We start from the raw sequence: 10,817 nt of genomic DNA on the forward strand, positions 1-10,817 counted from the left end.
AGAGAGGTCAGCTCATTGCAATTCGGTCTCTTCTGCCTGTGCTCACCAAATGTTGCAATCCAAGATGAAGGTGGTTTTAAAACTGGAGTTTTATTAAACCTAGCATTGAACGCCCAAGTCCCATTGTTGCTCAGTCCTTCCAGAGCGCACACCGATCCGCTGCTGCAACCAGAGCTGTCCCCTTTGACTTTCAAGCCTCAACGGGACAGGGCCCAGGTAAATCTAACCTTGACATACCCTTCTGAGTATTACACTGGGTGTGGCCCATACAAGGCAGGAGACTGGACTGACCCAGAGGTGTGAGGTGATTTGGGGCCTGTAATTAGACCAGGAAGCATCCTATAGACAATGCTGAAGAAAAAGAGTTGAGCGTGAACATCAGCTTGGATCCAAACATCCCCAGATTTGGGGAAAGCTCAGGTCCGGATCAAATCTTGCACTTCTGGGATTTCCTGGGCCGTCTCCCCTCTGAACACTGACTAAGCCCGGGCCCTGTTTACTTTGTCAGGCCTGACCCGATGCCAGCCCAGGGTGCCATGGATCAGGAGGGATTGTGAACCCTGACTAGGAGACCTTTAAGGCTCTGCTTACACCAATCAGTGCCCCAGTCACTGTCCTGACCTAGGCCACTGAACACACGCCTGTGCCCAGACCAAACAGGGCCTGGACCTGAGGGGTCAGCCTGGGCAGGAGGGGGTTAGCAGAAGGCCAGGAGAAGGAGCAGCAGGCAGGCTGGAGAACCAGGCAGCTGTGGCAGGGTCAGCACGGAGCCGGGGCGCTCCCGGCCGGGCTCCTCTTCCCCAGAGCGGGCCGGGCCCAGCTGGCAGCGGGAGGTCTCCACCCGGCCCAGAGGGGCACGCGGGGGGCTCTGTCCTGGGTGGGCGCAGGGCGAGCCGGGCGATGCGATGGAGATCCCGGCGCTGCCTTAAATCCATCCCCCCCATCCCAGCGCCGCGGCCGGGTCGATCGTGCCGAGTCCCGGCTACCCCGGGGCTTGTTTGTGCCGCTTTAAGGCGGCGGCGGCGGCGGCTGCGGGGGGGAAGAGGAACTGCGGCGGCCTGGGCTAACACTGCCGGGTTGGGCGGGCGGGCGGCGGCAGGGGCTGCAGGACCCGCTCGCCTCGGACCGCTGCTGCCCCGGCCGGCTCCCGGCTGCTCCGGGACGGGTCGGGACTCGTGGCCCCGGGGAGGAGCCGTGGCAGCAAACGGCTCATTGCAGGGCGCGCTCCCTTCCTTCTCCCAGCTGTGCCGCAGCTGGCCAGATGTGCAGCCAGCCCGCGCTCTGCGGACAGCCCGGCCCCTGCTCCGAGCCGCCGGCCCGGCTGGCTTGCGGGCTCCACGGGAAGGAGCCCCGGAGAGGGCGGTGTTTATTCTGCGCCAGGCTCATCCCCAACGCGGCGGCGCTAGAGCCGCGGCCCTGCCAGGAGGCGGGGACGGGGGTGGTCGATCCGGCGCCCCTCGGCCCGGCATTGCGGCGTGCCTGGGGCCGGGGGTGCTCGGGATGAAGGTCCAGCCGTGCCCGGCGCCAGAGCCCCTTGAGGCGCCCGACCCCCGAGCTCCAGCTCAACCATGGTTTTCCTGAGCAGCTTTTGGCACCTGAACACCCGGCACTGCGGCCCCTTCACGGCGCTGGGGCTGGGCAGGGCTCCCCGCTCCAGAGCCAGGTCCTGCGGCGCCGGGGGCAGGCGCCTGCGTGTCTTGGTGGACATGGATGGGGTGCTGGCGGACTTCGAAGGAGGATTCTTAAAGAAGTTCAGGGCCAGGTACCCAGAGAAGCCGTACATTGCCCTGGAGGATCGCAGGGGCTTCTGGGTGTCGGAGCAGTATGGCCAGCTGAGACCCGAGCTGAGTGTGAGTCCATGGATTTCCCTCTTCTCCTCCCCTACCGCATTGTATCATTATACTTCATTCATTGTCTGACACACGGACTAGTCAACTCGGTTGGGCAGGGGTTGTTGTCTTTGTTATTTGTCTGTGCATCATAGAGCATAATTCGGCCCTCCTCCATATCTGGGGTTCCCTCATGCTGCCAGATTACAAATAATAATAATAATAATTAATAAACATTTATATATTGGGTTTTCAATGTTAATTTTTTCCTCCTGCAATGAAGTGGCTCCTAATGCAGATTCTTGCTGCAGGCTGTCTTTATATTTTGATCACTTAAAGGGATTTATTTAAAAATTCCACAGGAGGATAGCCCAGGTTTTCCTCCCCACTTATAATTTCCAACTGAGAGCATGCTGTATTGCTTACTGCAGGAAGAGCTAAATGCTGCAAAATTGTATTTGACAGCTGCCTTCATCTCTGGCTGTATGTTGTTTAGCTCCTCAGCAACAACACAGAGGATAAGTTGAAAGCAAACAAAAGCAACTGACACTTCAAAATAGCTGAAATCAGTTCATTTCAGGGCTTATTTCAGACAACAAACACCACCCTTCTGAAAAATGAGGTTGGGTTGTTCTACCAGTTAAAACCTAACGCCAGGAACCTGTTTATATTGTTCTTTAGCCAGCATCAGTGCATTTGGTAATGCAGAAACTCGGTCTTTGCCCCAGAGAGTTTACAGTTTCATGTGGGAGTTGACAGTCTAATTCATAGATAGCACTGGCATGTAGCAAAATGTGTTTGAGACAAAGAAAAGCCTTCCTGTCTCTGATGGCACAAATTGGAACAGTGCGGTGAACAAATATAGACCGCAAATGGGCCTTAATCTGGTGAAACCCTCATTGACTTAAAGGCAGACAGAGCAGGGCTGCAGGCTGGCATCTGTTCTGTATAGTTGGAAATTATATCTGGAATCGCTGGGAGAATACAGAAAAGCCCCTCTGTTATGACAAGGCTGATGCTAAATGTATGAAACACATCTCAAAAAACATATATTAGAATTGGGAAAGGTGTAGAGGAGGGCAACAAAAATGATTAGGGGTACGGAACAGCTCTCATATGAGGAGATTTAAAAGACGGGACTGTTCAGTTTAGAAAAGAGACAACTAAGGGCTAATATGATAGATGTCTATAAAATCATGAATGGTATGGAGAAAGTGAATAGGGAATTATTTACCCCTTTCACATAACACAAGAACTTGGGATCACCTGATAATATTAAGAGGTAGCAGGTTTAAAACAAACAAAAGAAAGTACTTCACACAACGCACAGTCAACCTGTGGAACTTGTTGCCATGGGATATTGTGAAGGCCAGAAGCATAACTGGATTTAAAAAAGAATTGGATAAGTTCACGGAGGATAGGTCCATCAAGGGATATTAACCAAGATGGTCAGGGATACAACTCCTGGTTGTTCCTTGTGCCCCTAAACCTCCAAATGCTAGAAGCTGCGATTGGGTGACAGGGGATGGACCGTTTGAAATTGCCCTGTTCTGTTCATTCCCTCTGAAGCACCTGGCATTGGCCACTCTCTGAAGACAGGACACTGGGCTAAATGGACCATCGGTCTGACCCAGTGTGGCCATTCTTATGTTCTTAGATATTGTGATTTTTCCTGAGATCTCAGCAATGGTTGCGCACTGCCATGTGTTCCCAAGAACTTGGGGTTTAGGGATGTTCATGATATTGGGTTCTCTCACTGCATTCATCATATTAACAGACATCATCCCTCTTGGGTTGAAGTCGTGGCCTCACTGAAGTCATGGGTAAAACTTAAGTGGTGCCATGGTTTCCTCGTTGGTCCCAGGCGGTGTCCGGTTGATATTGGAGAGAGGGAGTCGGTCTGTTTCTGTATGGTATTTGGGCAACAGCACGAGGGAGGTTGGGTTCCTTTGGGACCACATCAACAGAACGATGTTGACAAATTGGAGGACGCTCAGAGGAGAGCAACCAAAGTGATCACAGAACTGAAGGGATCAGCTTTGGAGGGATGCATAAAAGAGATAAATGCACATAGCCTACAGAGATTGGAAGGGTGTTAATCCCCAGGGGGATGGGGTTACTCTATACAGTTCCTGGGGATAAATAAGATCAAATAAAAAAGGAAAATGTAGCGTGAAGATCAGGAAAATCTTTGTAGTGAGCGCTTATTAAACCATGAAAAAGTCTCCCCAGGGAAGTGGTAGAATCTCCAGCCTTTGGACTTTTAAACCTAGACTGATCAGAGTGCTGGGCGCAGGAACAATTCTGACCTGGCAATAGATGATCTAACAGGTTTTTCCTCACTAAAGGCTCAGTTCTGCTCCCACTGAACGTAGTGGCAAACCCGCTATGGACTTTGGGTGCAGACTTGGCCCCTGAATCCCCAGTACAGCAAAGCACTTAAGCACATTCAGCAAGTTAAGCACATGTGTAAATGCTTCCCTGAACTGGGGCCTGTCTTCTCAGATGTTAGCTGTAGAAGTATGATTTATAGCTTTAAAATTTTTTCCCCTACTGGTATAATCCACTGTACTTGAGTTGTAATGTACATTATTTTACCTTAATTACCTGTGACAGTAACTGCTCTCTTCACACGGACAGGGGAATTCTCGGCAGGCCGCATTGCAGCCCTAGGAGTTGACTGCCCTTTTTATTTTTTTAACATGCACTCGGATGTGTAAGAAGGATTTTTTGCAAATGACTGGTGCTACTTGAGTCTTCTTCTGGGCCTCCGCTCCCCTGTGGCTGGAGGGAGGTATGGGATTTCTGTTTTGCTCCCTCCCACCCTTTTAATCTGGTGTATTCTGCCCTCTCACATTCCACCATGTGATTATCTGACAGGGGGATGGACTTTGCTTTGATGCTTTCCAGCACCGAGGAATAAATGCGTAGGGCCAAATTGTGACCCAGCTGGGCAAGGAAGTATAGAAGACATAAGGCTCCTCCGTACTCCCATGCACCAACAACCTAGATCGCAGGTAGCAGTGATGGACACTGGACCATTAAATCTTTCATGCAAATGGGTGGGGGTGGGACAGGGTGGTGAGAGGGCAAACCCTCGGCTCTGCCACCACCTAATCCACAGGCTAGCATAGCTAGATATAGGCCTGATGCAGGGTACTTGTCCCTGAGAGCAAAGGGGAATGTGGAAGGCAAAACATAACTCCCTGATTCACACCCTGTCTTCTAACGTGCTCCAGGGGAGGCAGAACCTCCTGCTGCTCCATGCTTGGGCTTCATGACGAAGCCACAGTTGAGCCTTCTATCTTACACAGAGAGCCAAGCAACCCCAGGGCAACTCCAAAATACCCCAGAGCAGAAAAGTGGCTGAAAGCTACTTTTGACCCTGCGATCCTGCCCCAGGGAAAGAAGCAGAGGCCCTCTGTGTCACCACAAATCCTTCAGGGCACAGCTCCCTTCAGAGTCTCTCCAGGCTGCTTCTGGATTGGTCTAGTTGGGTTGCAACACTGGTGGTGACACAACTGCTTCCTCTGGCTGGGGCTGAGCGTGCTGCCGTTACAACACACCCAGCCCAAGGATCTCCGTGCCCAAGCTGGGATCTCTCTGCACAGCCGATCACTGTGTTATTTTTAATCAGGGGAAACAGAATTTTTCTTTAATTTAGGCCTGGCTTGCATGTTTCTAGACACTTGCCTGGATCAGTAGCTCTGGAAGAGATGTGATTCTGTGATCAGAGTGGTGCAACTCTCCTCTTCTGAATAATTTATCCAGTGCAGAGGGGCAGGCTGTGGGGAACATCTGAAAGAAGCAAACACCAAAGACAAGGTAGATGTGCAGAAACACACTCCCCCACCAGTTAGTTTTTGAGCATGAGACTGCAAATGGTTGCTTTCCTTAACGATCTACATGCCATTAGCAATTCAAGGCAATGCAAGGACACAAGTGCACTGAGTACTCCCTGCTCCCTAGCTCCAGCTACAAGGTGTAAATTACACACAGCTCCTGCACCCTGGTCTCTCTCGTCCCAGCATTCTGCTCCATGCAGTCTATATACACTTATCCTTCCTCGGGCATCCCGTTGTTTTTTTCCCTGGCAGCATTATAACAAAGTGCTCAAGCCCTTGCCCTCAGGAACTCTGGTTCATGCTGAATTTGCATGGTGGACTTTGCACAGGAACTCACTTGACTGGTATTTTAGAGGGACCCCTGAGGTTAGAAGAGCTGCATTCTTTCCACAGCACTTTGCCCCAGTGGGGGCGTTTTGGTTACTACCTTAAATTTCATGGAGACAAAATGTCCCTATAGCGCCCCATGCTGAACAACATTGTATTACAGCGGGTATGGAAGGCTAGGCTGCTTCAGATGGACACAGGTCATGAGGTTGAACTCCAGCTCCAGGGCTTGGGAGAATTAAAGTTTTGGTTCAGGACCCTCTCTATTATTAGCATTGCGGTAGCACCTAGGAGCCTGAGTCATGGAGCAGGACCTCATTGTGCTAGGTGCTGTATGAAAATAGAACAAAAAGAAGGTCTCTGGTCTAAAGAGCTGATAATCTAAGTATAAGAGACAACAGATGGGGATGGACAGATAGGCGGAGGGAGCACATTGAGACAATATTGATCAGCATGATCACTAGAGATCTCAGCACACCTACTATCTGACCCAGCCTTTCTAATATCTAACATCTTCTTTCCTGGTGAAGGATCTTCAGTGGAAAAAAATGCACATGGCAGGATGTACTGTGCAGTAACTGGCTTGTTTGCTCTTGCAGGAGAAAGCAATCAGCATATGGGAGTCAAAGAATTTCTTCTTTGAGCTGGATCCACTCCCAGGGGCTGTGGAAGCGGTGAAGCAAATGGCTAAATTGGAAAAGTGAGTCCATGTCCTCAGTTGCATTTGGGAGGGGATCTGGGAGCAGCAGGGAGTTTGTGCTTTAGCCTTCTGCCTCTGGAGATCTGGTGGTCAAAATACTGATGGGTGAAAATTAAGGTGATCCTAGTATCTGTTGCTAAACTATCACATAATTCAGTGCAGTTGTTAATCCTGATTTACAGCACCCTCTGCTGTTCCAGTTCCGAGGGTATGTCTACCCTGACAGCGGCAAAGTCGCTGCCATCAGATTGACCTTTCTGGATCAATTGAGCGGTCAGTGAAGACCCGCTCAATTGATCCAGAAGTCGACGCTGTAAAACCACCCCCTCAAGTGGCGCGGTGCAGTGAAGACGCCGTGCAGAAGGGAAGCACAGCAGTCGGCGGGAGTTACGCAAGCTACTCTGCGTAGCTTGCATAACTCCCATCGAGTGCCGCCAAATCGCCCAGTAAGTGTAGCCCAGGGCCAAGACTTCTTTCAGGTAGGGATTGAGTGGTGTTGGCAGAGCTCTTGAGAGAGCACTTTTTGTTAGCAATAAACACACACACACTTTAAAAAAAGATAGATTGGTCAAAGCACTTGGCAAAACGGTTTGTCCTGTGTGCTCCAGGGCAGTGAGTATAAACATCATGAGAATGGAGGTTTCCAGTTCTAATATCTATGTCTCTCTGAGGCCTTTCTGATGTCAGGTATTGCCTACTCCCAGAGTAGAAGCCGTGGTTTCAGCAGAGATTTTGCGAAGCAAGCTGTAGCCCCCTAATATTCTCACCGTGGATGTGTCATCTCAAAGCCCACTCACCAGAAATGCTTTTCAGTGTAACCCTGTTCAGTGTATGCTGATGAGTTCTAGCCAGGGCCTGGTGCAGCTACCAGACTAGTAAGGGGTGTGTCCTGGAAACAGCTAGGGTGCTTTTAGATCTGGAAACGGGATTAAATCGGTGCATTTCCCCACACTCGCTTTCTCTCTTTTCCCGGCAGCACTGATGTCTTCATCTGCACCAGCCCGATCAAGAAGTACCGTTACTGCTCTTACGAGAAGGTAACCAATGAGTGAGCTCTGGGAAGTGGCGTGGGGGGGGGAGGGGGTTCAGAGGGGGCGTGGGCTAGTTCTGGGTCTGGGGTCTTTTGCTTCCTAAATGGTCCAAAGCACTCTAAAGGCTTTACATACTAGAACCACTTCATTTGCCTCCAGGATGCAGCCACCTCTGAGGTGGAATGTGGCAGCTGTCTGACAGAGCACCGTGATGCTATATAATAGTTTGGGACAGGAAGTGAAGTATATGCTCTCCAATTCAAACTGCAGGGGGAATGTAGATAGGCAGAAAGCCGTTACTCAAGGACAGATTGCAGGGGTTACAACTATTGGTGTAAAAAGTTCCTTGGTATCTTTGGTGACCACATGTAAGAGAAGGGATATAGCCTTGTGGCAAACACACAGGCCTCGGGGGAAACAGGACTCCTGGGTTCTAGTCCTGGCTCTGCCACTGACCTGCTGTGCTGCCTTAAGGTGGGCAGCTGACCTCAGTTTGCCCATCTGCAAAATGGGGGTTGATTCTTGCCTACCTCACAGGGGGCATTGAGAGGGAGGGGCCTTAATTAATTACTGTCTGTGAAATGTGCTGAACTCCTTGGGTGGAAGGTACCAGAGCAGGCAGATGCTGTGATAATTATAAGCCCTTGGGACCTTGGGTTTGAATATTTCATGACAATCTTGGAAACTAGCGGTTATTAAAGCAAAAGACATTTCTCAGGTGTTGGCACGTGAAGAGAGAGCCAAACAAACACCTAGGACCACGTTGGGTGCAAGTTGGAGGGAAATCGGTGTCCTTTCTGGGCCATTAATACTGTTTCCCCATTTGGTCCCAGTGGCTAGCTGCAGTTTGGGACCCTGCAGATTGTTTCTCATAGGAGGGGACATTGACGGTGGAGTGAGATATCATTGATGCAATTCTGTTTGCTTACAAGAATGTACAAAGTGCTGTTCCCCTGGCCACACTAGGAATCCAACAGCAGGAGACAGTTTCTCTGCTGTCAGCTCCGAGCCTCTTTCTAGCCAGCAACTCAGCTCAAAACCTCTCCTCTTAGCTTTGGCTCAGAGCCACCCTTTCAATGCCTCTGTAGCTGTGTCTGGTGCATCTTTGCGGCCTTCTTTCTCTGCTTCGCTGGTCCTTCTCTCCCCACAGACACACACCTCCACTGTCCACCAAGTAATACCCAGCGAAAAACCCTCCACTCATGTCATTCAGGTCCCTGAGTGGCCTCACATGTAATGACAAGTGCCTTTGGTGTGGTTTGAGGCCGCTACTGTTTCTTACGTTCATCCCAAATGACAGGAGGCTGCTATACTCACCAGTTTTACTGAGGTTTGACCCAAACCCTAACCCTATATTTGGCAAAGTGTCCTCCCGCCCTGGCACTGAGAGCCTCTTGTTGTTCTTTACCTTTGTCTTTCGGTAACAAACCAATGTCAAGCACCTTGCGCCTTCCGCCTGCACTTTCCCTGCAGCTCATGCATGCTGCTGGTGTTTGCTGGTGCAGTTCAGCTGAGCTGGGTTCAGAGCCTGCCCCTTCCATGCTGACTGCTCCATCCCTTTGCTTTCCAGTACGCCTGGGTGGAGAAACATTTTGGCCAAGAGTTTCTGGAACAGATTGTCCTAACGCGAGATAAAACCGTGGTCTCGGGCGATCTGCTTATAGACGATAGACCAGATATAACAGGTAAGGAAGATTAGACTCACTCAAGGCAACCATACAAGGTATTCCTGGGGCTGGCAGAGTGGAATGGGAGTGGGGGGTTGTTCCCCTGCTGGTGAGTTTTGTTTATTTCTTGATGGAACTTTTTGGCAGCAGCTGAATGCCGTATGTATGTCGGGTTTGAGCGCACCCGCCGGGCTGCCAGCTATGGTGGCTGTAATGTGTTTTGGGGTTGCTATTATTGAGCAATTACCACCAAAACTCCTTGCCCTGCTGATGCCTGCCAGATATTAGAGCAGCATTTTCTTAGAGTCCAGGGATGTTTGGTTCTGGGTCGGGAGAGACGGTCTAGCAGGGCAATCTGGATCCAGAGCTGAGCCTCCTCGAGGTCTGGATGGACAAGTCTAGTGAGCGGGACAGTGGGCTGGGACTCACGAGACAGGGGTTCAGTTCATGCTTCAACCTTCATGTGACGGTGGGCAAGTCACTGAGGGCTCGTCTACACGGGGCATTAGTTTGCAGCTGCAAGGTGTCAGTTCCAGTGCGCACTAACAGGCCATGTGGACCCTCTTGGTGCGCAGTAACAGGTCCGCAGTGCTCACTGTTGCGGCCCCATTTCACAGAGCATTGTGTTATTGCGTGCTAGGCTAGTGCGCGACCCACTAATACAGCCTAGAATCGACACCCCATTGGTGCAGACTAATTTACTGTGTAGACAAGTACTTAATCCACCCAGGGCCTCTGCTTCCCTTTCTGTGAAATGGGGATTGCACTTCCTTACCTGCCGGGGGGGTTGTGAGGATGAAAGCCATTAGCGACTGGGAGTTGGGCAGATACCACAGCTATGAGGACCCTGGATGTACCACGGTAGATGGGGTGTGTTTGGATATGGGCTCATCTCAGGTGAGATCCCAGGCTTCTGGAAGTGCGACATCAGCACATGGACCTAGTGCCTGGCCCAGAGCCCCTGTGGGGTCACGCTGGTGCTAGGAGGGCCCCTCCCCGAGCTGCTTTGCTCTCCCTGTCTTTCAGGAGCCGAGCCGAACCCCAGCTGGGAGCACGTTCTCTTCACAGCCTGTCACAATAAGCACCTGCAGCTGCAGCCCCCCAGCAGGAGACTCCACTCATGGGCTGAGGACTGGAGGGCGATCCTGGACAGCAAACGGCCACTGCAGAGCTGGGCCATTTAAAGCGACAGGTGCCTGAGGTGGCCCCCTGGGCTGAATGGAGTCGCGGTGTGCTCTGCCGGGTCCAGCTCCAGGCTGAAAACCACAGACAGACCACCTTGCTGGGCCGAGTAAGAAGGTGGGCCCTGGCAGGGAGCGCTTGCAGCGGCACAGACCCAGAGAACAGGGCCAAAGGGAGATGGTGTTCATTAAGCTAGAGGCCACTGGGCCCCCTGTGGCTGGGCTGCCCTGAAGCAA

At 51.4% G+C, this 10,817-nt stretch overlaps 1 protein-coding gene across 1 annotated transcript; it reads left to right on the forward strand.

The window, feature by feature from the left end:
- The first annotated feature begins 1,568 nt into the window (after window positions 1-1,568).
- On the forward strand, window positions 1,569-10,583 carry NT5M (5',3'-nucleotidase, mitochondrial). The gene is made up of 5 exons (XM_067534229.1): window positions 1,569-1,850; window positions 6,601-6,701; window positions 7,678-7,738; window positions 9,303-9,417; window positions 10,426-10,583. Exons 1-5 carry the CDS (start codon window positions 1,569-1,571, stop codon window positions 10,581-10,583), a joined length of 717 nt encoding a protein of 238 aa, XP_067390330.1.
- Window positions 10,584-10,817: the final 234 nt, after the last annotated feature.

This window comes from Emydura macquarii, unplaced genomic scaffold, assembly GCF_026122565.2.
Source record: "Emydura macquarii macquarii isolate MOO-44397 ecotype Brisbane River unplaced genomic scaffold, CSIRO-AGI_Emac_v2 contig_3390, whole genome shotgun sequence".
Lineage (NCBI taxonomy): Eukaryota > Metazoa > Chordata > Testudines > Chelidae > Emydura > Emydura macquarii.

Excerpts from the sequence above, each read along its gene's own strand:
- NT5M (XM_067534229.1), top strand. The coding sequence starts at position 1,569 with ATGGTTTTCCTGAGCAGCTTTTGGCACCTGAACACCCGGCACTGCGGC. Across the intron at positions 1,851-6,600 it reads AGCTGAGACCCGAGCTGAGT|GAGAAAGCAATCAGCATATG; the intron begins GTGAGTCCATGG and ends TTGCTCTTGCAG. Across the intron at positions 7,739-9,302 it reads GTTACTGCTCTTACGAGAAG|TACGCCTGGGTGGAGAAACA; the intron begins GTAACCAATGAG and ends TTTGCTTTCCAG.